Source organism: Gloeophyllum trabeum (assembly GCF_000344685.1).
Source record: "Gloeophyllum trabeum ATCC 11539 unplaced genomic scaffold GLOTRscaffold_00017, whole genome shotgun sequence".
Classification (NCBI taxonomy): domain Eukaryota; kingdom Fungi; phylum Basidiomycota; class Agaricomycetes; order Gloeophyllales; family Gloeophyllaceae; genus Gloeophyllum; species Gloeophyllum trabeum.
Window position 1 is genome coordinate 341,847 of NW_006920426.1, and position 22,416 is coordinate 364,262.

Here is a 22,416-nt window from a genome sequence, read left to right on the forward strand (position 1 = left end):
ATGTCGACTGACGTTACTGCCCAACAGGATAAGAAAAAGACTGGCCAAACAAAATCAACTGCAGCGGCCCCTGTGAAGGTAGAGCCCGCCGTTACTGCTGCATTCTCTCGCAAGAAGGCGAACCTAAAGGACAAAGCTGGTAAACGCAAGAGCTCTGATGGGCCTGTACTGGGAGGTGCGGACTATGTCGATCTGATGATGGGAGGGAGAAGGAAAGCCAAAGTGGAAGCCGCGAAATTGCCCAAGGATGACTGAGGCACGGAGGCAACACGGAGCGCCCACATATAAAATACTAGCTTGTAAGCCGTCATTGTCCTGCCGTATCTCTGATGCTGCATGTGAACGACCATATAGGTTCCGGTCCGCTTTTCCGTTGGTACGACGAGAGTATGCCTCATACACGGACCCCCGGTGCCGTGAAGGCTCGCATTGCTTTGCCAGAGCTATGAGCTACTGTCTGCATTGTCCTTTATGATGGTACGAAGTTGCACTGCTGACGGTTGGAGTTACTGATGAGTTGGACATAATATCATCGCAGGGACCAGTAAATCATCTCCCCAGCTCCAATATGCCCTGATTACACGACGTGTACTTGCCCATGCATTGATCTATCAACTGCCGTCGCTTCCCAGAGAAGCGTGACTGTCCCCCACAATTCCTTGCAATATGATGAAATTTTCGGGAGCTGATCTCTGCGGGGAAGACTTGCACTATCGCATGACGAGCAGTACTCCTCCATAGTTATGTCAGTTCTTTCAATCTAATGTGCCCGAGTGGTGATCACTATACAAGTGCAATGTACGGCCTAAAATACAGTGATATGGTACCAACGAAGCAAAGGGACTTCCAGCCTTATCAAAAGGGATACAGTCAAAGCATCAACCTATCCTACAGAAATGAAGATCAGATGATAAATTATCCGCAAGCGAGCAACGGAGGCACAACAACGCCGGGGGAAGAAGAGTGTTCGGTTATGCGACAAGCTACAGGGCTGTGCCTGAGTACGACGTCCGGGCACCCTCGTCTGCTAGTTTAGCTCTAGAAGGCGGCATCATCCAAGGACTGGCTGCACTCATCCTTGTGTAATTGGATGCAGGTGTATAGGGCACGTCTACCGCTGACTGACCACCCGACGTCGAGGCGAGTGAATACGCAGGCGACCGCGGAACGTTCAATAGCTTCGTATCCTTGCGGGGCGGCGAATCAAGCTTGAGTGCCGGCGGAGGCGGAGAGGGCGCTTTCCTCGGCGAGAGGGCAACCTCCTCCTGCTCTCGCTCCCCGCGCTGGCGATCCTCCTCGTATATGGTCGCACGAGCCAGGATCTGTTCGATATCGAGCGAGCGCAGTGTCTGCACACTGGGCCGCCGCTTGCTCCTCTGGCTCGGGGTCGGGGCGAGGGACCTGACGCCTGCGGATTGCAGAGGAGGCCAAGTCCCGCTGTTGGCGGTGGGGCCCGTCTCCGCGACAGCGTACTGGATAAACTCAGGGGACGTGGGTGACTTGTCGAATCGCGCAGTCACGTAGATGGGGTTTTTGCGGGGGACGTTGGACGTTTCGATAGACGATGGACGACCGTGTGATTTATCGGTGGATAATGGACGCGGCAGGACTGTTGTTTCCCATCCGTCCAACTCTCCAGGCTTCTCGTAGCGAGACTGCCGCTCTACATCTGCTTGAGCCCTCAATGCACGTCGCCGCTTGCGCTCGCGGTACACGTACAGACCCATCAGGATGAGAACGCCTGCGACGAGCGCCACAGAAACCACGGTTATCGCAATAATTGCACCCCTATATTGCAAGATAAGTCCAACTAACAGCAAGATATCGAGATCTCACTCCTTACTTGGATAGCTTGACTGACGTTGTCGGCTCTGTAGTCATCATCTGCGAACTATTCATCGCGTTTGTCGTATTCGACGAGATCTGTGTAACGTTGACGTGGATACACTTCGCAGAGCTAGTGCTGTCTCCCAGAACCGACTGGATGGCCGTTGTTTGCCGATGGCCCTTCCCGTCGTCCATGAGCAGCGCGATCTGGAGCCCGCGGAAGGCCTCCATGGTGTACGTAGCAATGGAGGCGGCCTCGTCGGTGGAGTTCTGTGCCATGTACAGCGAGAATCCTCGAGGAATGAAGCCGCGGACCTTCGGCACTCCAACGCCAGCTGCTGCATCGTAGGAGACATTGAACGGTGCGCATTGGGAGAACGTGCTTGTGTCGACGGCAAAGGGCGGGGTCGTGGCTGCGGCCTGTGGGGGCAAGCACGACGTGTCGGACGAGTTTTCGATGGCGATCACGTCGGACACCAGACCGGTAGGGTGCCCGTCTGCGTCATCCAAGGACGCCACGAAAGTCGAGCCGGCTGGCAGGGGAAGGAAGGTGACTGCTGCACCAGTGCTCGTGGTAGCATTCCAAGAGTCCTCGGGTATAGTGATGGATATCGGAGTGGAATTGAAAGGAACGACTGTCAAAGTTAAAGGAAGAGCTGTGGGGGCATTGCCCCCGGAGAAAGTTACGCTGAAGGGTCCGCACTGCTGGATTGACGAAAACTTAATGGTGTTGAATCGGGAAAGGACGACCTGCGGTGAAAAGGCCAGGATGCCGCATAACGCCAGCACGACGGCTATCAGCATGGCCTGAAGGCAAAAGAAAAAGCAGAAACCTCAAGTTTACTGGGACATCCAGACAGGAGGAGGGAACCAAGTCAGGCTTGCGAGGCCGACGCTTAGGTGTAATCGCTTAAGCCAAAGGCCGCCGGCATTGGGCCCGGAGTGCCTTCTAAAAGTGTTGTGCAGGCCTTACAACCGCCATTACAAATTTGCGATACGGACTGCTCTCTGGACTTTCAACTCCATCATGATGCTATAGGAAGGCGATCAAAGATCATAATTCCCGGAGTACTCTACAAGACATAACCATTCCCTTACGTTCCCGCACAACCCTACTGTCCCTACAGGCTACAGGCATAGAGACATGTGGAGCGCCACATTGCTAGGGTATACGTAGTCATTGACACAATTCTGGAATACGACGGCTCTATACAGGATAAGAACGTTCGAAGACCAGCTTCATGACAAGGTGGATCGGTTTCCAAGGCATCAGGGAGAACACACCTATAGGGACGGACGTCGGAGTGCCACGAACATCGCGTTATGCAATGCCGTAGCTAGGTCGTACTGTACGGATAACCTTCCAGCAGAACGGCGCAAATCATTGCAACCGCAGGGTCGCAGCCTTTTCTCAGGCCTAGGGACCTCACATTCGAAATAATCTGCTCCAAGTTCCCATGGCAGTTGAGGCAGGAAAAAGTAGGCTGTGAACCCTTCAAGGCAGCGAACGGAAAGGTGCATACGATGCCTGCAACAAGAACAATGTTACAAAGCCAAGGAACGAACAGGAGGAAGTGCCGTAGAGACTTACAATGGGACATACATAGTGGTCAACAAGTCCGCCTCGGAGGTATTTCATTTAGGTTCTGATACCCCACCAGATTTCAATCTCTTGATGCTGTTCCTTCAAATAGAGCACATACGAAAAGGATCGCCGACTGACGCGCCGTCGCCATCACGCGTGGGCAAGAATACCTGCTGTTCTTTACATAGACCTGAGCAAGGCAATCCGACTAGAATCGAGAGGGCCTCTTCCCTTTTGTATCAACGTCGGACGACGTCGATTTCCAACATCAATAGATATGGAAGCCCCGCGCGTATGCGCATTGGTCTCCACCTCCCAATGCGAGCTATCCAGCAAGAGTGATGCCCATCGACTCCGATCGAGGAGGCCGGGTTTCGCGCTGATGATGAGGCCGTATGAACTATCAGACACCCGCTTCTCAGGAGAGATACAACAGACCCTGTGCATAACAATTGCAAGATATACTGGCATGCACAATCCAGACAGCCCGCAAGAGGACGAGAGGGACATCATGATCGAGACTCTCCGTACAGACGACCAGCGACCCACACCACCGACGAACCTCGTTGAAATCGAAGCAGAAACGGTCCAGATCCAAGAGTCGCAACGACTACTTGATTGTCATTTTTCAACAGAGGAATCATGAATGTGCGACGGCGACGAGTCGAGAATGTTGCACGTCGTGGACAAGGAAACAAAACAATCACTACGAGCTGACGCATAAATCCAAATATTCATTGCACGTGACCGGCACAGCATTGCGGGGAAGCAGCCAAATATAGCGCAAGATCCGTCCACTGCTCAGTCCTCATCCTGGGCGACCGCGAATAGGTTGCTGTTCCACGAATCATTATGTTACGGCAGGGTCTAGCAGCAGTGAAGTCCAGGGCCTGTCTTCCCTGCAGAAGATGGCTCGCAAGCGCTGCTAGCGAGAAACATGGGCACCTTCCTAGTTCGCAGTCTCCCATTACATCGAAGCTGAAGTTCTTCAAGTCGGTGACGGAGGATGGTGGGCAAATACCGACGTATCGAGTTTTGGATGGGGTTGGGAAGGTGATTGATGGGGCAGAGGTGCCTGAGGTACGCCGGGTTGTTAGTTAGATCTCCTACGGCTTAGGTACTCAATGGATGTAGATCGACCAAGCATTCGCCAGGAAGATGTGAGTCCACGGAGAGCCTGTAGGAGCCTGTTGTTCTCACTATACTGGAAGATATGAGAACATGGTTCTCCTTCCGACACTTGACACGCTGTTATATAATGTACAGCGGCAAGGGAAGATCTCGTTCTATGTGCGTGCGCACAACTCCCCCCTATCAGGCCGATCTCATTAATTTCCTTCAGATGACTGCTGTAAGGACAAGTGGTCAGTAAGACGTTCAGCGTAATTGACGTCCTTCTGGCCCAGTATGGTGAAGAAGCCACTATCATAGGCTCAGCAGCGGCACTCGCCAATGACGACGAGTAAGTCATGTATCCTCACGACGAATACAATAATGACAGGAAAAGAGTGCTAGGTCTGTGTCGCCATTCGTAACCCCCCATATATTCTAAGCCATCCACAGGGCAATACCGAGAAGCAGGTGTTCTCCTGTGGCGCGGCTTCGGTTTGGACAACATCATGGCTCAGTGCGTAGGCAACGAGGAAGATACCTCGGGCAAGGGTAGACAGATGCCAGTCGTACGCATCTTCCCTAACATCAAGCCTCCCTTCCTCTATACAATCTGACTTTGATTTCTTCGACAGCACTTTGGTTCCCCGAAACATCACTTCCTCACCATATCCTCGCCCCTCGCCACTCAAATCCCCCAAGCCGCCGGCGTCGCGTACGCCATCTCCCGCTCGCCCCGCCGCGGGAAGAACTGCGCGGCAGTGTACTTCGGCGAGGGCGCCGCCTCCGAGGGCGACTTCCACGCGGGGATGCTCTTCGCATCGACCATCCCTTCGCCGACGCTATTCATCGCGCGGAACAACGGGTTCGCGATTTCCACGCCAGCGAATGAGCAGTATCACGGCGACGGGATTGCTGCGAGGGGCCCGGGGTATGGAGTGTGGACGGTGAGGGTTGATGGGAACGATGTCCTCGCTGTGTTGGGCGCTGTGAGGGAAGCAAGGAAACGATGTATCGAAGAGGGGAGAGGGGTGTTAGTCGAGGCTATGACATACAGGTGAGGCGTTCTCTGCGCCTTCCGGAAGATAGTGTGCGAACTGAAATGGCATGCTATTTCCAGGGTGGGCCATCATTCGACATCGGACGACTCGTTCGCATATCGGTCAAGGTCGGAGGTAGAGGATAAGAAGCGGATCGACAATCCCATCACGCGGTTCAGGTTGTTCATGGAGTCGCGGGGGTGGTGGTCGAGTGACGAGGAGGAGGTGCTGCGCGCGAGGCTGAAGAAGGATGTACTCGAAGCGTTCAAGCGCGCGGAAGGGTTGCCGAGGAACGAGCTGAAGGAGCTGTTTACGGACGTATACGGAGGGGAGGAACCGTGGAATATTGTGAGTGATGTTGTGCGCTCTTAAGGCCGCCATGTTAGTGAGGCTCATGCGATTTCGGGTTTCCAGAAGGAGCAGAGGGAAGAGTTGGCGGGGCTGCTCAAGAAATACGGTGATAGCTGGGAGCCTTGGAAGAATGAGCTTGCGAGATTTAAGAGGAAAGGTCAGGACATACTGCAGAAGACGGACTAGTGAATGGATGGCTATCACAGTACTCCTCCTTGGCACGCCAGTCCTCGGGTACCGTCTGAACTGTGCGGAACGCTGTACTTGGAAGCTGGGCTGATCAGTAATATATGTAGTGGAAGAAATTATTCAAGTCTTGACTGCGGGCTAGCTACGTCTGCTCTTACCGATGTCTCCTACTTGTGTAGCGATGTGGCAAAGTTACAGTCCGAGGACTCCGAGGTCCATTCAACCTACTACAATCGCAAGCCATAGGGCTATATTTAGACACTAGGTATGGGCGCCGTACACGCTTCGCGCTTCGACTCGGACATTATGCATACATCATAAACCTCGCCCTTGCCTTGACGCATACCACTATTACTGAAGACGCTTCCCAGATCTTCGCTGAAAAAGCCGCAATGGCAGGTGCAGCAGGTGTGTTACTCATGTCCCTGGCTCTGGGAGCAGCGTCCTTTGGGATAGGCACGCTCCCCTTGTCTCTGAGCTTTACAGGTATGATTGCGGACGGACGTAGGCTGTTATGGACGCTAAGTAACTGGCTTAGGTAGTGGGCTGGCTGGAGTCTCAGCCGTTGGTACCGGTCTGCTACTGGGTGCTGCTCTAGGCATTATAATTCCAGAGTACGCCCTCTGTTCAGTACCTGTTCTATGGAGTCTCACGCTGTGAACCCGCTGTGTGCATTTACATTAGGGGTGTAGAGGCTACAGCAGGAGCCTACGCCGCCTCCGAGTTTCCTACAACCAAGATTGCCGCGTCTCTACTGGTAGGCTTCGTCCTGATGCTGGTCGTGGAACAGTCCATATCCTCGCATGCACACCACACATCCTCTCATTCCCCCGTGTCTCTCGGGGACACAAGGCCGACCAACAAAGTCCTTCCCAGCTCTTCGTCCGAAGTCGAGTTCGACGCCGGCTTGGACGACCTTGAGCTCCAGCCAGGCTCCAGCCCTCGTACGAGCGCATTCCCTTCAGTAGACCTAGTGCGGCGTATAGACGGCAGGAAGGAAGCCTTCCCGCTCACCGTGGGCCTGTTCATACACGGACTCGCGGATGGCCTTGCCCTGGGAGTCTCGTCGCTCTCGGACTCGCAGTCTGTCCACCCATCGGAGCTGTCACTCGTTGTCTTCATGGCACTTATGATTCATAAAGGTATGTGGCGAGACGCTTTAATGCAGGAGAAGGATCATTACAAGGTGTGACAATAGCTCCTACGACGATCGCCTTTACTACCTCGCTTCTGTCGACGGCGTTGCCCAGGTCTGAGATCAAGAAGTACATTGCCATTTTCGCCAGTTCTACGCCTTTGGGTGCTATTGTGTCCTACGCACTATTCTACATGCTGGGTGCTGGCGCTGCTGATAGCACGAGCGGTCTAGCTTTACTCGTATCGGTGAGTTGCGAAGTTTTCGGGACCCTGCCCTGCTTATGCTCCGATGGCTGACTGTGCTCCAGGGCGGAAGCTTCCTGTACGTCGCGACAGTTTTGCAACCAGTATCCGATCACTCCGATGGTTCACCTTCGGAGCTTCGCAAAACGACTCGGACACTGCTCATAGTATTGGGTATGTTAGTACCTTTCTTGATTAGTACCGTTGTCGGCCATGATCATGGGACAGAAGGCGCCGTACCTTCACCTCCGAGTCCAAGCGGGTGAAGCTCGAACTTCTCTTCCTTCCCCAGTAGTCTGTGCGTTGTAATTTAGGCACCCGAGAGCCCTCTCATATATCCATAAGGTCGGACGTATCACATATAGGACTTCCATTGCCATGATAGTGTAAATCTTGAGAATCGGTTATCGACTCTTCCTGCCGGAACTCAGTAACTGCCAGTGTCGCTCGGAGCCAGTGCGGAAATGAATGTCATCTTCGACAGATATATAGCAGGCGTTCCGAAGCAGCGTAGTCAACGGTAAACCTGCAAGCGCAATCCGCATAATCATTTCAAAGTGTGGTGACTGGTGACGCAGCCGAAGTAGATGGACGAGGCGAACCGACACCATTCAAGACATGCTCGACTTCGTCTGTTTCTCCTCGGTCATTCAAAGAAAGTCCTGGCACCCCCCACCTTAGGCTTGAGCTTGTTTGCGATCGGGAACTCTCCTTCAAGAGTTCTACTAATAGTGGCCGGGCTCACCCAATCTAACTTGAGAAGCGTCGGACCTCGCCACACTGCCAGTCTGTCCATTTAAGGCCTGTCAAAATTACTCACAAACACTGCGTCGAGCCGATCGTTCCTCTGAGATGTCGAAAGCCTCGGAATACGGAGAAGAAGAGTCGTCAGGATCAGACGAGACCGCTGGGACTGCGACGACACGGCCATTAAAGCGCGCACGCCACTCCTCGCCCGGTCCAAGCCATCCCAACTCGCACTCGAATGGAACTAACGGATACATGTCTGCGCCCGCGACGAACTTGCCCCCGCTGTCTCTTTCTATCCTCGGAGTCGAGCCGCTCGACGAGTTCATCCGCGAGGTCGCGGACTTTGTCCACCATATGATCAGCACGAGACCCGATGTGGGCGGGCAGGTAGAGCTGGAGGCAAAAATTGGGATTCTGAGGAATAAACACTCGGGGCAGAGGGCGCAGTTGCCGGTTCTTGTCGAGACAAGTACGCAGTTACGTTGAATATCTTTACTTCTTGTTAACCAGCGGCGGTAGTTTTGGATCCTAATTTCCCGGATGTACGATTTGAGTCCAATATGTCTATAGTGAGCACTCGCAAGTACCCTCGCGACCTATCTCTCATTCCCCCATCTGCAAGGCAAAACATAGACACTACAATGAATTGCTCAATAACCTCATGACATCGTCTTTACAACCTGGTCATCCAACCACGCCCCTACAGTACGCCCACCGCTACCTCATTGATTCCTTTTACCCCGCGGACAACCCTCGGGATCGAGAGAAGATACGGGTGACGCGAGATGAAAAGAGCGGGGCCGTTCTTGAATGCATGAAGAAAATGAGACTGGGGGATTTGAACGTGTACAGCCCAAAGCGTGGCGCAGACTGGCGAATATCTGTCAGTCTTGAAATCCCAGGTGAGGCCGTCCGCTACGATGTCCGTGCCTAATTTTATAACACAGTTACGTAGTCCCTCCACCGTCGGGCAACCCCACCCATACCCGAAGAAAAGACAGACTGAGTTATACTCATGAAGAATTTGTGATAGACCTAACACAGGTCACATCCACCACCTCTCCAAACGCTCCAGTACGTTTTTAGGCAGCATGCGTATCCGGATATACGTGCTTATGTCTGCAACAGCCCGAAGTTCTACACGAATTAGAGCTCGAAGTGGCGCGGCCCGAGCTGTTGCTCGCAACAGCGTCCAAGCGCAACGACCTCAACGTACCGGAACAAGAGCGCTACGCCTTCGACGAGCTCATCCGCGCATTCGTCAACGACGCCAGGATCCTTGTCCGGAACTCGGGGGAGGGCTGGCATTAGCGATCCTATCCGCTCGGACTTCCGTTCTCCCGCGTTCCTCCTCATATTGTGTGCTGCCCCTGATGTATCACTAGCACTCTGCCTCTCGATCTTTTGATAGAAGCCTACGTTACTGCGCGTTCATATGTATAGTAAGTCGGAGGCCTTCACGATATACGGGAAACTGAACGCTTGCATTGATAATTCAGCCTGAAATTATTCTATACCCCCTTGGTGAATGCAAAGATCGGCCCTTGTCATGCGCTTCGACAAGAGGGTCAACACGTTTTATTATGCTCGTCTATGCGTGATGACGCACATTGTCTTTGCAGTGGCGTGCTTGCACGACTCGCCGATAACATGCGCAGTCAGTGCAGTCCGACGCCCCATACAAACCAACAGAAGTATAAACAGTCATTCGCCTGCCCAGTCTTTCCAGAGTTGCAGCATCAAGCTTACCGAAGTATTCACAAATGGAATACCTGCATACGCCAAATGTTCATTCGCGTAGATGTAACATTGCACCTGCCACGTCTGGCTCTCTCCGATGGGTGCAACTAGATGCAATCATCACCCACTGGTATGTTAACTAGAGTACACTGGCAGACAACGAAGAAACAGCAAAGCCCGTAAAGAAAAAGGACGACCTGCACCGCGAAAGAATGATGGATCATAGCCCAACAACATCGATGCAATCGCCATCCTCCAAGCCTGCCTCCCCAATCTCGGAGGAAGGATCCATCTTGTCGCCGTCAACCACCAGTGTGGGCATATTGCTCACAGTCTTCTTCTTCCTGCCCTTACCCTTGGCTCCCTGATACTTCTCTGTGAGCCCCGCAGACTTTAGGAAGGCCTTCACGATCGCAGCACATGTGGTCGTCGGTCGGACAGTGACGGTGATCTTGTCAGTGACTGCTGAGCGGAGGACAAGCTTGAACTTGTCCTCGGCTTGAGACTCGGACTCAACCCCGGAGTCTGATTCAGCGTCGGATCCGAATCCAGCGCTAGGAGAGCGTGTCGGGGGAGGCCACTTGTCATCCTTGTCGGCCCCGGGTGCGCCGATGTCGAGGCGGTGGGTTCTTATGTATTCATATGTCGTCTTCTCACAGGCAACTAAGGGTGAGTAATGAGCCAAGCCGTGCGAGGCATATTAATGGTGCATATTTACCCAGCTCTGCTTCCGCCCAAATCCCTGAGATATGCGGAGTGGACGGCGAGAATACTTGTTTGCCGCTATGTGTGACGATGAGATTATCCACGAGGATACCAGCCTCGTCTGCCGTTTCTTCAAATAGCCGTTGGAATGTATCGTGCTAACCAGTTGATTATACGATGATCACAACACCAAGTGGGAAACGTGGTACGTACGCGCTTCATCTTGAAAGTCCAGAGTTCGCTTCGTCCGGCGTCGTCTTCGGGGTGAGGCTGCCATCTCACGCGAATTGTAACCACTTCCGGCCCGCCCCCAAGCTCTTGGTCGATGGAAGCGTCCTTGACGAAGGACTTCGCCTGGCTCTCGACTTCCCTTGCTATTGCCATGAGCTCCGGATCCAGTGTTACCGTGTCAGCAGAGTCGCCCTCGTCGTCAAATGCCGTTGGTGACACAGGCCGAGGGCCAATGTCGAGAGCTTGTCTTCATGTATGCGTGAGAATGTCCGGCACACTTACCATCTTTCGAGACACGTACCGCACAAGATTTCTAGCATTCTGGATCTGGAGAAGGGACAGCGGCGGAGGTGGGGTTATTGACCTGGATCGACTACGCTGTCGCTTCTGGCGTTTCTGAGTTTGACGCTCAGCTCGCCTCCTCGGGGTCACATTGTCGATGCTTTGCAGGGCGTCTTCGTCGTCGTCATCATCATCGGATGACAGCCTAATCATTCAGGTCAGAGAAGACGGACAGTTGAAGGAGACATAACAGAAGAAGGGCATCTACTGCGGGGAGTAAACCCTCGTGCATACATCATGATCACACAACAGCACCGGCATGAGCATCATTCTACAGCCCAGTTGTGTACGCCGCTAGTGCGCGAGCCTTTCCGGAGTAAGACGGTCGGGGACTTACAAGTTGACTATCTTCGTCCTGGTCCAGCTCGGCAATGGCTTATTACTTTGCGATCTCTTCTTCTTCTTCGTCCGTGGCGAGTCATTCACTTCCCATACGTCTCCATCTGTGTCCGCCCCCGAGCTTTGGTCGTCAAGGGCGGGGGAGCTTCTCTCTTTCTCTGTAGCAATCATATCATATTAGTACAAGCTTGCCGTATCTCGTTCCGAAGACATAACCAACCCTTCACAATTTCCTCTATCTTCTTCCAACCCGTAACAGAACGATTGCGCATGAAATGTGCGTCTTCATCGTCCACTTCAGTAATAGATGGTTGGGCCGGGGCCTTGGTGGATTTAGCGGTGGGGGCAGTTGCAGATGAAGCCTCTTTATTCGAGCTGCCGGACGCGACGCGAGGGCGCGGTCGAGGACGGGGGCGAGTCGACATGAGAGCAAGGGGAAAGCCGAATGCGTGGGAATATCCTGAACGCGTCAGTGGCGGGCGCCTGCGTCACATGAGTCGACTGCTACAACTTGCCCCGACAGTGATTCTGAGTGACAGCAATCGGCGAAACGATAGAGAACTTTCAGAATTCTTCGCGCAGGCAGCCGAGCCCGGAAAGGTAATTATACCCCACTCGGGGCCACAGTGCACCACGACTCACCACTCTTGTTGATCAGGACACAGCATTAGCGGAGCAAAATTGGTGATACCCTACTCTAATAAGTAAGCCGCGGAACGGCTGCTGAGTGCAGAAAATACCAAGCTTCTCTATCGTTTCGCCGATTGCTGGAACACTCCGACTTGCGTTGGTCGCGGCGATGGCGGACGCCCCAGTAGTATTCAAGCGGACAAAGTCGAAACATGTCCAGAGGGTCAGAGACACTCCCATTGAAGAGAATGAAGAGAAGACCGAAGGACCCGGCAATACAGAGGATTCTCCCAGTACACTTGCTATGAAACTGAAGAAGAAAACTCGGGCTAAGCCAAAGTCAAGACTCAGTTTCGGGGGAGCCGACGAGGTGCGGAATGTTAACACCAGAGCTGAGATTTCCAAGTGTCCCCTCTGACGAATGTTCGACAGGCCGAGGAAGGGGAGGTCTTCCAGATCAAGAAGTCAAACTTGAGCAGTAGGATATCACTAGGAAAGGCTCCCGGCTCCCCTGGGTACGTGTTATCAGGCGCTTTCATTCTTTGCTAAAGCCCTGACGTCAAGTAGCGTACCCTCGGTCGAGAGTTCCCCTAGAAGCAGTGGACCTGTCTACGACCAAGCATATCTTTCACAATTGAAGGCGAGCACGCCGACGTCCCGACCACGACTTGCCGGTGATGAGTCAGTTGACATGTCAATGAGCGTCGATGGGGACAACTCGATTGCTCTCGCTGCAAGTGACGTATTCGGTAAACTACGGCATGCCTCTCGTCCGTTAATGTACTCATGTTTCATTATTGACCTGCTCATTTTAGCGGATACCGACACTGCTATTCCTTCTGCATCCTCTATACAGGCAGCTAAAGAGAAACGCGAACGTCTTCGAACGACGGCCCCTGCTGCAGAGGATTTCATCTCGCTCTCGCTAACGAAGCGCGAGGATAATTACCAAGGTCCGCATCCCGAGAGCCGACTCGTGCGGGAAGAAGACGAGCTAGGTGAAGCAGAAGAAGGTGAGTTGCGCGTCTCCAAGCCTGCGAAGATAAACAAACTGATGGCTGTTATAGAATTTGCTGAATATACTAGTGCACAAGAACGCATTGCACTAGGTAAAAAAAGCAAAAAAGTTGAAGCGGCTAAGAAGAGAGAAGAAATGCAAGAGCTGATTGCGGAGGCGTGAGTTGTTCGCCCGACAACGTTCGTATAAACTTCACTGACAGCGGCCATTCAGCGAAGAAGTTGACGAAGAGACAATAGAATGGGAGCAGGAGCAACTACGTCGGGGCGGTCATCGGCCCGAAGAGATATTCCAGCCTGCCAAGGAAGTTTATAAGCCTGCGCCGAGTGCGTTATTTCATATCACAAAACACGTTCATTTACTGACTGCATAAAGTACCGATGGAGACGCCGATACCAACTTTGGCATCAGCGATAGGACGTCTCACCCAATCTTTGACCGCTTTAACCACGTCACATGCTCAAAATACTTCAACCGTGGAATCCCTAGCAGAGGAGCGGATTCAGTTGGAAGCTCGGGAAAGGGAGATGCGTGAGATGATTGCTGAAGCCGAAGCCAAGCGAAGCTGGTTCGCAGCATTTAGGGATTGGGTGGAAAGCGTTGCCACTTTCTTGGATGAAAAGGTGGATGGCTTAAGTTTCCTGCTTTATTACAAGCCTTTGCTAATTCACCTTCACGCTGATAGTATCCCGAGTTAGAGAAATTGGAGGATGAACATGTCTCCCTCTTGAGGGAGCGGCACGATATGATTTCGAAACGACGGCGCGACGACGATGCTGATGATCTCTCACTCTTCCTTGGTACACTGCCGGTCTCCTCCGCGGCTGACGTGGATGAGCTAGGTCGAGCCGTCGAACCCTTGAACGCTGCCTCGAGGAAGGACAGGCGTGCTGCCAGAATCTCACGACGATCGAATCGGCAGCGGAGGAGCGCCCCCTCAAGTGATGAAGAGGAGGGCTATTCCACAGATTCATCCTTAGCACCGTCCGATGCTGCAGATTACCAAACGGCAATGGGAGGTTTATCACTAAAGGTGCGCGACGTCTTGGCAGATGTCCAGGCGGATGATTTCAAAGATCCTGGTCTGGGTCTTGGGAAATGGTTTGGCGAGTGGCGACAGCGATTCGGAGACACTTATACCGGGGCCTGGGGCGGCTTGGGTATGGTTGGGGCGTGGGAATTCTGGGTGAGGCTCGAGTTGTTGGGTTGGGACCCTCTGGAGGTACGCGGTCAATTCCTTGGGTGCGAGTGCGGTGACTGCGTTCTAAACGCAGCTGTCTGAAGGATCACAGAAGCCTCGACAGCTTCGACTGGTATACATCTCTTTACCAGTATTCTCGCCCTCAGGATGAGGACGAGGAGCCCGCACTAGGACCAGATGGGGATTTGGTCTCAGCGATGATATCCACCGCTGTGATCCCTCGACTGGTCAAAGTGGTTGTTGGAGGTGCCTTTGATCCCTATTCCGCGAAGCATGTAGGACGGATTATAGACCTTGCTGAAGAGGTCGAGGCGTCGATTGAGCCTGACAATCTCAAATTCCAGGTAAGCTGTGATTGCGTAGTGATTTGGACGGTGACTGAAGTATTATAGACCCTGTTGAAGTCTGTCTTCCAGTTGTTCTCTGGGGCTGTTACGGACATGGAGGCGTTGGTCGCCCCCTATTTGGCACAAAGTGTCCCGCGCTTCGATCCTGAAGCCATTCCAGCGCGCAGACGTATTTTGGCAAGACAGATGAAGTTGCTCAGGAATATACTGCGGTGGAGGAAATACACTTCTGGTAAATTTGGTATTGGTGAGCTGGGAACTCGGCTGGTGCGAGATTCCATGCTGCCTATTGCCGAAAGTGGGTGGGAAGTTGGTGGGGAAGAGGCTGTTCGGAAGGTAGGTCAATGTCTCGGGCTTCCCTATTGGTATACTGATATATGGTTACAGATCGCGGACATCATGCCGGACGAGTTGTTACCTGCATCTGTCAAGACGCGTTTGGCCATTTCGTAGGTCACGGACTATTTTTTGGTATGACACAGCACAGAACCTATCAAACGCGAGAGACGATTGCTATGTATTCTACGCCGTCCCACTCCGGGAGCCTGCACATTATGTGCCATCGATGGTGACGAGGCAGCCTTCGCGGCTCCTTCCTGCGACCTCGTCACCGCAGGTTGGCTCCCGGAAGAGCGATAATGAAGCTAACTGACCCGCACGCGACGTCCGCCGACGGTTCACTCCGCAGTGCGTGGCTCGTTCCGCTGTCAGACATCATGTTCCGACTGCTGCGGGAGCACCTATATGCGCATGGTCTTGGACAGCACGCTCTGCTTTATCTCTTCCACAACATCTTGAAATATCTGAAGTCCATCCTCCTCGAGGATGTTGCAGTTCCAACATTCTCGAGGAGCCGTGTCCACTAACATTTCGGGATCATTGGAGATGTATGGAGGCTTGATGACCCCTCTATAACGATAGAAGCAGAGTCTAGTTCCCATTGCGCTGCGGCATGTAGAAATGGAAGGGGGCAGACATCTGCATCGTGACAATTGCAAGGGATGAGCCTAGCATAGTGAAAGGGTGCATGAACGTCGTAAGTCCTGTATGCGGGTTCGGATTTCCCAGTCAGCTTCCTTACGAGATGGATTAATCGAACTGAAGATCTCGAGGTGCCCTGACATGCAATATGAAGACAGGTTTATCGATGTACTAGTACTGTACTTCAAAAGACGTAATGGAGTGGGCAGATTCTCGCGATGCTGGCTTTAGATGCAGCTGGGGAACGACAGTATAATCGGTACCCGGGGGAATAATGTATAGAAGAGATTGTTGTATGGACCGTTATAGTCCGACTCGTCGGGGTTGGGACGGACTTTCTCGTATTGATGGACAACCTTCTGTGGCCAAGGCATATGCATGGTGGCGGTCCCGCAAACGTGTTCTGTACTGGGTCTTGGGTATTATGGTTGGGCGTGGGAGTCTGGATTGTGGCAGCGAGCTCGAGCCTGTTTGGCTGCGTTCCGAGGGACCACAGGAGTCTTGACAATGACAGCTTCGATTGGCCATGGTAGACCAAGTATTCACGCCTCAGGATGAAGGCGAGCTGCCGAGATTGGAGGAGGGGGGGATTGAGTCTCAGCCGCAATACGCACCACCGTAAGTACTCGAGCTGAGCAAGGACATTGCCGGGCGTTAATTGGGGTGTGCGAGATTCCATTGTTGCCGACGACCAGGAAGTCAGTGAGGAGGTGGCTGCCTGGGCAAGTACGTGCTATATCCTGGTGCTAGTTGTTGCTGATATTTTGCCTTTGCAAGGCAGATGTCGATATTATGCCAACTGAGCTATTACCGGCATTTGTTAAGATATGTCTGGCTATTACGACTGTCCTCCCGGCACTCGCGATTGCTTCCTTCAGCCATTCCTGGGATTAGCGGATTTCCGTGTGCGACATTTCTACTATACATCTTGAAGTCTTCGCTGTTTTCTAAGCGTCGGTATGGCGTTCCGACATTGGTATTTAAATACTGACTGGGCTTGGTTTGGATAAGAATTCTTGGAGCGATCCCCAAGTCCTATCCGCTCGATCCGAACATATCATCACTCGCATTATGCTCGGCCTGGTCAGCCACCACTGGTCGGATGTATAACATGCGGCGGGACACTGTCGTCCTCCTCGCTCCATACTAGTCGCCAGATATCCTCCTTCCCTACCTTACCTTCTAAATGTCTCAGACAGACCTTTCCACACGTTCTCAGACGACCATTGCACCCAGCCATGCCAGTGCAGAGGCTCCAAAGCCCGATCCCCTACCAGCCCGCCCGGACAACCCTGTTCCTGGACGCGTCTTTGACGCCCCGGGAGAAATCACACTCTGCCCTAACACATGGGCCAAAGTCCGGTAAGACAATCTTGCAGAGTCACGGTCTCTTGCGCTGAGCGCAGTCAAGAAATTCCATACGCGAACCAGTAGCAGAGTTCCTGGGCACTATGATCCTCTGCATATTCGGGAACGGTGTTAACTGTCAGGTAGTCCTGTCCAGCAATACAGATGTAGCGCCTATGCAAAAGGGGGTGAGTAAGCTGAGTCTACGATTATCATCACTAGAATGTGCAACTTGCCGTCGACAGGATTATCTGTCTGTCTGTTTCGGATGGGCCACTGGTAAGTCGCAATAAAATGCGCGTTGGCCGTGTCGGTCACTAACAACCGTTTTAAGGCCTTGCCCTCGCAGTGTGGATATCAGGCGGCGTTTCCGGCGGACATGTCAATCCTGCGGTACGGAATCCGATTGCCTGTTCAGTGTAATGGATTAACAGACTTCGCCGTAGGTTACGCTCTCGTTGGCTGTGTTCCGCCGGTTCCCGTGGAAGAAGGTGCCTATATACATGTTCGCGCAGCTGTTGGGCGCTCTGTGCGGAGGAGGTATCGCGTATGGGAATTACTACCATGCCATTGATATATTCGAGGGGGGAAGGCGGACTGTTCCAGGTACTGCTGTCCTATTCAGCTCGTACCCGGTAAGTCGTCTGTTGTCCGCTGTAGGTTCAGGACGACACTGAAATCTTTTGACGTAGTTGGACTACCTAACAAATGCATCTGCTTTCTTCTCCGAGGTTCGTCATCCACTATCTTGACTGTGAGACGGGTCATAACACTGCGTGTCCTCGAAGTTCTTGGGCGCTGCGATTCTCATTATTGTAGTGTTCAGTCTAATGGACGCTACTAACGGCTCTCCCCCCACGGGCATGGTCCCTCTGGCTCTGTTTATAACTCTGCTGGGCATCTCAGCTGCCTTGGGTATGGAGACAGGTATTGTAGCTCTCGCTCGAGCGCGGCGCTACACGTCTGACGGTCCCTGCCAAAAAGGTTTCTCAATCAACCCCGCCCGCGACCTCGGGCCTCGCATCTTCACCGCAATGGTCGGGTACGGACGAGAAGGTGGGTGTCATCCTGTTTACGCTCTCGATCAGCCTACCACGCGCTTACACCTCCGCTATTATTCCACGACCATCTAGTATTCAATTTCAGGCAGTGAGTATTGATCGCGTCGATCGGTTTTCGATCAAGCTCTTCCGGACCTGGACCATGCTAAACCCTTGGCACTGCAGCCAGTACTGGATATGGGGCCCCATCCTCGGGGCGTTCTCGGGGGCGCTCGTGGGCGCGCTCGTATACGACGTCTTCATCTTCCGCGGTGCCGAGAGCATAATCAATACGCCGTGAGTTTCCCCTGCGCTGCGCAATCGGTACGGTACTTACAGACGTACGACGGTCGCGTCATTATTGTTCCAGGGATGCGGCCGCGAGAGAGCGCAACGCACACGCAAGGCACGAGCAGCGGCCCAATCCCGCTGGCGTTGAAATTGTCTGAGGCGAGAAAGTTCCTCCCGGTCGACGTTGCGTGGCTCTACATGTAATCTCACTTGTTTCACCGGTCGGTATATTGTTGGGCCTTGTAGACTGACAGGAAATTTTGGATTTATTGCTGCTCCTGGATGATCTCGCCCGCAGCTTAGCTACTTGTGATGAGAACCCGAAGACCGGCATCCAGGCTAGCGCAAGGCATCTAGGGAATCACGAGGACGGTGGCCATACCCTGGAGCTTGTCCTTGAAGTGACGCATTTGACGTATTACAATTGGATCTTCGCTTTCGCCACTCTATAGGGAGTGGATGTCGCACTATCATAGCGAGCGTTAAGCCTGACCTTCTACTAATGGGGAAATCGACCGCATATTCATACACTAACAGCGGGACCGATTGCACAGCCAACCTGGCCCAAGGATGAGCACTTGATCATGAACATCCGTCAGCGAAAAGAAGCATTTTAGCTCAAGATCCATCATCCACAAGGCCAACGAGCCCATGAGCGAGACCACCTTTAACCTGGTCAGGTGGGTCTGTGCATCAGTGGCGCATCCTGAATCGTCGAACGCAGAGCAAGCAAGGTGTGTCGTATTGTCTTCTGTGGCGGACACGGGGAGCCGTTGGACGTATTCGACGCACTGACCCTAGATGGGGATCGTGTCGAGGAATGAAGGGATGGTCGGGTCGGAACGTAAATGTTCAGCAAAAATAAGGCAATATGGACAAGAATAAACGGAGACTGAAAGGCGGTGCTTCATAACGAAAACAAGAAGAGTTCACGAGTGCAAAAATAAGACTGTATCCAGCAAGAAGAGAGTCGCAAGTGAAGGGGGCCATCATAACGAGCTCGAGGAACTTCATGAACACAGAAATAAGACGGTCTTCAACGAGAATAAAACAGAACTGTACGGTAGTGGGGCCTAAGCTTCGTATCACAGAAGCAGAAGAGCTTCATGGACACCGACCTGGGGCAGCCGAACATGAAGGAATATTGGAGAGCGCCGCCGTCGACGCGCATGGAGGTCCGGGGCGAGGAGCCGGGAGGTCATTTCATTATCTGCGCGTCCGCGATCGCGTTCGGCGGGCAGAAGTCTGATGCATAGATCAAGGCACGTAAGGGCAGGCTTCTCCACGCTTCGCGACAAGAGGAGAGGCACCATTTATGGTAACGGCGTGACCTCATCGAAATTTGAGTTGGTCCTGGCTTACCGGCGAATACAGCCAGTTATCGCCGGAGCACTGGCCTGAGGCGGTCGTCGCGCAGAGCGAGCAGGTAAGCTAGCCGGTGTAAGCGGCCAAAGGCTTGGTGATCGCCAGTCACCGCTGCTGCGAGCCCAATGGCTCAAGGTCAGCCGCAAAACAGAACTGCCACCGCGAGGAGATATACCCCACGTCGACAGCCTAACGGACTCCAAACAGAATTGTACTGAATTCGAAATGCCCGACAGGGGGCCCACGGGGGGTGCGGGATGGAGTCTGGAGAATGTGCAGCGATCACGAAATAAGGCGGCATCGTAATACAAATTTAGGAAGGGATGATAGCGAGGCGTACGGAGAGCATGCTTGAGCAAACAGGTACAACTTTCCTGCAAAGATAGCGATCTGCAGAGGCCAGACTGGTCCTTGCAGACCGCCACCTGAGCCAAGTATACCAGCCTGTACGAGCCTGACCAGCCTCCATCCGCACAAGTTCCGGTATCCCGAGCGATTAGAACGTCTGGAAACTCTGTGATATCCGAATGCAAGAAGGGTCCAGATCATGTGTCGCGTATAGCAGACGAAGGCCTTACGGAGACTGAAATAAGTCATAGCGCACGTCACCTAATCATAGCTGCACCGACCACCCACACCACCAGCGATATCCTGGACGGTTTCAGGAGGCAGCAGAGATAAATTGGCAGGGACGTGCAGCACACCGTGCGCGACAGAGATCAGGGCAAGGAACAGCGACATATCGTTCGGGCAGGACATCGTGTGCGGAAGCGCTCGGAACTACTGGATTCGGAGATCGTGGTTCGTAAATGGTTTATACAAATGCCGAGCTCCATGCCGGCGTTCGCCGGAGGCCAGCTATCCACCCAGACGCGCTCGGTCGAAGGCGTCCTACCGGCAACTCGTCCCGTTATAATGTGATCGCATAGCCAGCCAATATTCCCCACCTTTTCCTATCTCCCCATCCCGCCTTCTGGCGTCTTGTAGATATCTTCCATCTCCCTTACGCCCTACGACCTTTACGACATGAGGGACTTCAGAATCAGGAGCGTCGACCGCAAGTCGGACTCGGAGACGAGCTCGGTCACCCGCGACGCGAGCCTCGATCGGACAAAGCGGTACTCTGGCGAACACGAACATCATGAGCATCATACACACGAAAAGACAGAGATTCACGACGACTCCGAGGAAATGATTACTCGCTACCCTAATCGGTGGTCGCGGATACGGTGAGTTTCGCTGGTATACTCTGTCGCGACACCAGCTCACGTCGGCTGCAGAGAGTACCTGCGAGAACCAGCTGCTGAGTTCCTTGGAACCATGATTCTTATCATCTTTGGTACTGGTGTCGACTGCCAAGTCGTGCTTTCCGGCAATACAGCCGTTGCAGCAAGTCCCAAAGGGGTACGTATGGGTTGCTCTGACCGTCCTATCGTCCTTAACCGGTTCCTCTAGGATTACCTGTCTTTAAACTTTGGATGGGCAGTCGGTACGTTGACCAGCATTCTGCACAAATTTCACCGCTCACTAAATTCGTACGTTAGGTACTGCGCTGGGTGTATGGTTCTCAGGCGGTATTTCTGGTGGTCACATCAACCCGGCTGTAACTCTAGCATTGGCGACGTTCCGTGGCTTTCCATGGAAGAAAGTGCCCGCCTTCATCTTCGCTCAACTAATGGGCGCATTGTGCGGTGCTGCGATCATCTACGCCAACTACTTCCACGCCATCGATATCTTCGAAGGCGGCCGGGGCGTTAGAACAGTGCCCGGGACCGCCGGCCTGTTTTCTACGTACGCGGTAAGTTGATAGGCTTGCTGATGCCAACACTGTCCTCACTCTCGTCGATCAGCTGGATTACATGACCAACGTCTCTTGCTTCTTCTCGGAGTTCATGGCGACCGCGGTGCTGCTTCTCGTTGTGCTCGCCGTGACGGACAAGAACAACGGCCCCCCTCCACCGGGCTTGGTTCCCCTCACGCTGTTCATCACTATCCTCGGTATCGGTGCGGCCCTCGGTATGGAGACCGGCTACGCTATCAATCCCGCGCGTGACCTTGGCCCCCGACTCCTGACCGCTATGGTTGGGTACGGCAAGGACGTCTTCACTTTCCGGAAGTACGTAAAATCGTGTTGCCCCATTTTCTGTCGGATACTGACCCGCCCCACAGCCACTACTGGCTCTGGTGCCCAGTGATTGCCCCTATAATCGGCGCACAGGCCGGCGCGCTGATCTACGACGGCTTCATTTTCACCGGCGCCGAGAGCATACTGAACAAGCCGTGAGTAGCCACATTTACATGGACTCCTGTCAATAGCAGGTCACTGACGGGTCATGTTTGCATTCAGTGACGCAAGAGCCCGCGCAGCGCATGCACGCGCCCCTTACGAGGAGAGGCAAAAACCGATCGCTGGCGCGGAGGCCGTATGATCGTCAGACCTGCGATACCCCTGACTATCCCCTCCCCCGTGCTGTAATTTATTATACTAATGTCTGTACTAGTACCTATTTACCATCATTCCTACATACTACTCCTACATACCTACCTCCCAATCGCGAACAGTTTATATTTGGGCTTTGTGGTTGCATTCGAATCAAATCTCGGTGT

General features: G+C 53.2%; 10 protein-coding genes across 10 annotated transcripts; 7 read left to right on the plus strand and 3 right to left on the minus strand.

Annotated features, from left to right (window-relative positions):
- Window positions 1–255, plus strand: GLOTRDRAFT_49381 (uncharacterized protein; the record flags this gene model as incomplete). Its single annotated transcript, XM_007872191.1, has 1 exon — window positions 1–255. One exon carries the CDS (start codon window positions 1–3, stop codon window positions 253–255), a length of 255 nt encoding a protein of 84 aa, XP_007870382.1.
- Window positions 256–983: 728 nt separating this feature from the next.
- On the minus strand, window positions 984–2,631 carry GLOTRDRAFT_133366 (uncharacterized protein; the record flags this gene model as incomplete). Its single annotated transcript, XM_007872407.1, has 2 exons — window positions 984–1,788; window positions 1,844–2,631. 2 exons carry the CDS (start codon window positions 2,629–2,631, stop codon window positions 984–986), a joined length of 1,593 nt encoding a protein of 530 aa, XP_007870598.1.
- A 663-nt stretch (window positions 2,632–3,294) lies between these two features.
- Window positions 3,295–3,885, minus strand: GLOTRDRAFT_112534 (uncharacterized protein; the record flags this gene model as incomplete). The annotated part of the gene is made up of 2 exons (XM_007872292.1): window positions 3,295–3,355; window positions 3,419–3,885. A coding segment is annotated over one exon (293 nt), but the record flags the coding sequence as incomplete, so codon positions are not given.
- A 334-nt stretch (window positions 3,886–4,219) lies between these two features.
- GLOTRDRAFT_66229 (uncharacterized protein) lies at window positions 4,220–6,262 on the plus strand. The gene is made up of 10 exons (XM_007872293.1): window positions 4,220–4,492; window positions 4,547–4,572; window positions 4,624–4,702; window positions 4,755–4,763; window positions 4,819–4,874; window positions 4,920–4,927; window positions 4,976–5,091; window positions 5,158–5,579; window positions 5,643–5,910; window positions 5,977–6,262. The coding sequence occupies exons 1-10, from the start codon at window positions 4,265–4,267 to the stop codon at window positions 6,097–6,099; spliced, it is 1,335 nt and encodes a 444-aa protein (XP_007870484.1). The 5' UTR covers window positions 4,220–4,264; the 3' UTR covers window positions 6,100–6,262.
- A 156-nt stretch (window positions 6,263–6,418) lies between these two features.
- Window positions 6,419–7,894, plus strand: GLOTRDRAFT_66232 (uncharacterized protein). The gene is made up of 5 exons (XM_007872294.1): window positions 6,419–6,588; window positions 6,641–6,716; window positions 6,787–7,244; window positions 7,301–7,485; window positions 7,548–7,894. The coding sequence occupies exons 1-5, from the start codon at window positions 6,495–6,497 to the stop codon at window positions 7,746–7,748; spliced, it is 1,014 nt and encodes a 337-aa protein (XP_007870485.1). The 5' UTR covers window positions 6,419–6,494; the 3' UTR covers window positions 7,749–7,894.
- Window positions 7,895–8,484: 590 nt separating this feature from the next.
- On the plus strand, window positions 8,485–9,800 carry GLOTRDRAFT_81647 (mRNA triphosphatase CET1; the record flags this gene model as incomplete). The annotated part of the gene is made up of 6 exons (XM_007872295.1): window positions 8,485–8,701; window positions 8,752–8,801; window positions 8,855–9,134; window positions 9,188–9,306; window positions 9,361–9,674; window positions 9,732–9,800. The coding sequence occupies 5 exons, from the start codon at window positions 8,485–8,487 to the stop codon at window positions 9,541–9,543; spliced, it is 849 nt and encodes a 282-aa protein (XP_007870486.1). The 3' UTR covers window positions 9,544–9,674; window positions 9,732–9,800.
- A 246-nt stretch (window positions 9,801–10,046) lies between these two features.
- On the minus strand, window positions 10,047–11,944 carry GLOTRDRAFT_81649 (uncharacterized protein). Its single transcript, XM_007872296.1, has 6 exons — window positions 11,810–11,944; window positions 11,588–11,747; window positions 11,210–11,395; window positions 10,891–11,155; window positions 10,691–10,835; window positions 10,047–10,635 (listed from the first exon to the last, which is right to left on the minus strand). The coding sequence occupies exons 1-6, from the start codon at window positions 11,859–11,861 to the stop codon at window positions 10,193–10,195; spliced, it is 1,251 nt and encodes a 416-aa protein (XP_007870487.1). The 5' UTR covers window positions 11,862–11,944; the 3' UTR covers window positions 10,047–10,192.
- A 579-nt stretch (window positions 11,945–12,523) lies between these two features.
- On the plus strand, window positions 12,524–15,481 carry GLOTRDRAFT_123315 (GCFC-domain-containing protein; the record flags this gene model as incomplete). The annotated part of the gene is made up of 11 exons (XM_007872297.1): window positions 12,524–12,589; window positions 12,652–12,734; window positions 12,787–12,968; window positions 13,035–13,232; window positions 13,287–13,395; window positions 13,451–13,563; window positions 13,613–13,860; window positions 13,923–14,459; window positions 14,522–14,782; window positions 14,831–15,121; window positions 15,173–15,481. 11 exons carry the CDS (start codon window positions 12,524–12,526, stop codon window positions 15,236–15,238), a joined length of 2,154 nt encoding a protein of 717 aa, XP_007870488.1. The 3' UTR covers window positions 15,239–15,481.
- Window positions 15,482–16,952: 1,471 nt separating this feature from the next.
- On the plus strand, window positions 16,953–19,700 carry GLOTRDRAFT_141193 (aquaporin; the record flags this gene model as incomplete). Its single annotated transcript, XM_007872298.1, has 12 exons — window positions 16,953–17,128; window positions 17,178–17,301; window positions 17,359–17,392; window positions 17,448–17,506; window positions 17,560–17,748; window positions 17,806–17,844; window positions 17,902–18,040; window positions 18,098–18,169; window positions 18,202–18,262; window positions 18,340–18,450; window positions 18,524–18,596; window positions 19,536–19,700. The coding sequence occupies 12 exons, from the start codon at window positions 16,953–16,955 to the stop codon at window positions 19,698–19,700; spliced, it is 1,242 nt and encodes a 413-aa protein (XP_007870489.1).
- A 1,390-nt stretch (window positions 19,701–21,090) lies between these two features.
- On the plus strand, window positions 21,091–22,093 carry GLOTRDRAFT_49413 (aquaporin; the record flags this gene model as incomplete). Its single annotated transcript, XM_007872194.1, has 5 exons — window positions 21,091–21,192; window positions 21,265–21,298; window positions 21,354–21,607; window positions 21,660–21,925; window positions 21,979–22,093. Coding segments are annotated over 5 exons (771 nt in total), but the record flags the coding sequence as incomplete, so codon positions are not given.
- Between the last annotated feature and the right edge of the window lie 323 nt (window positions 22,094–22,416).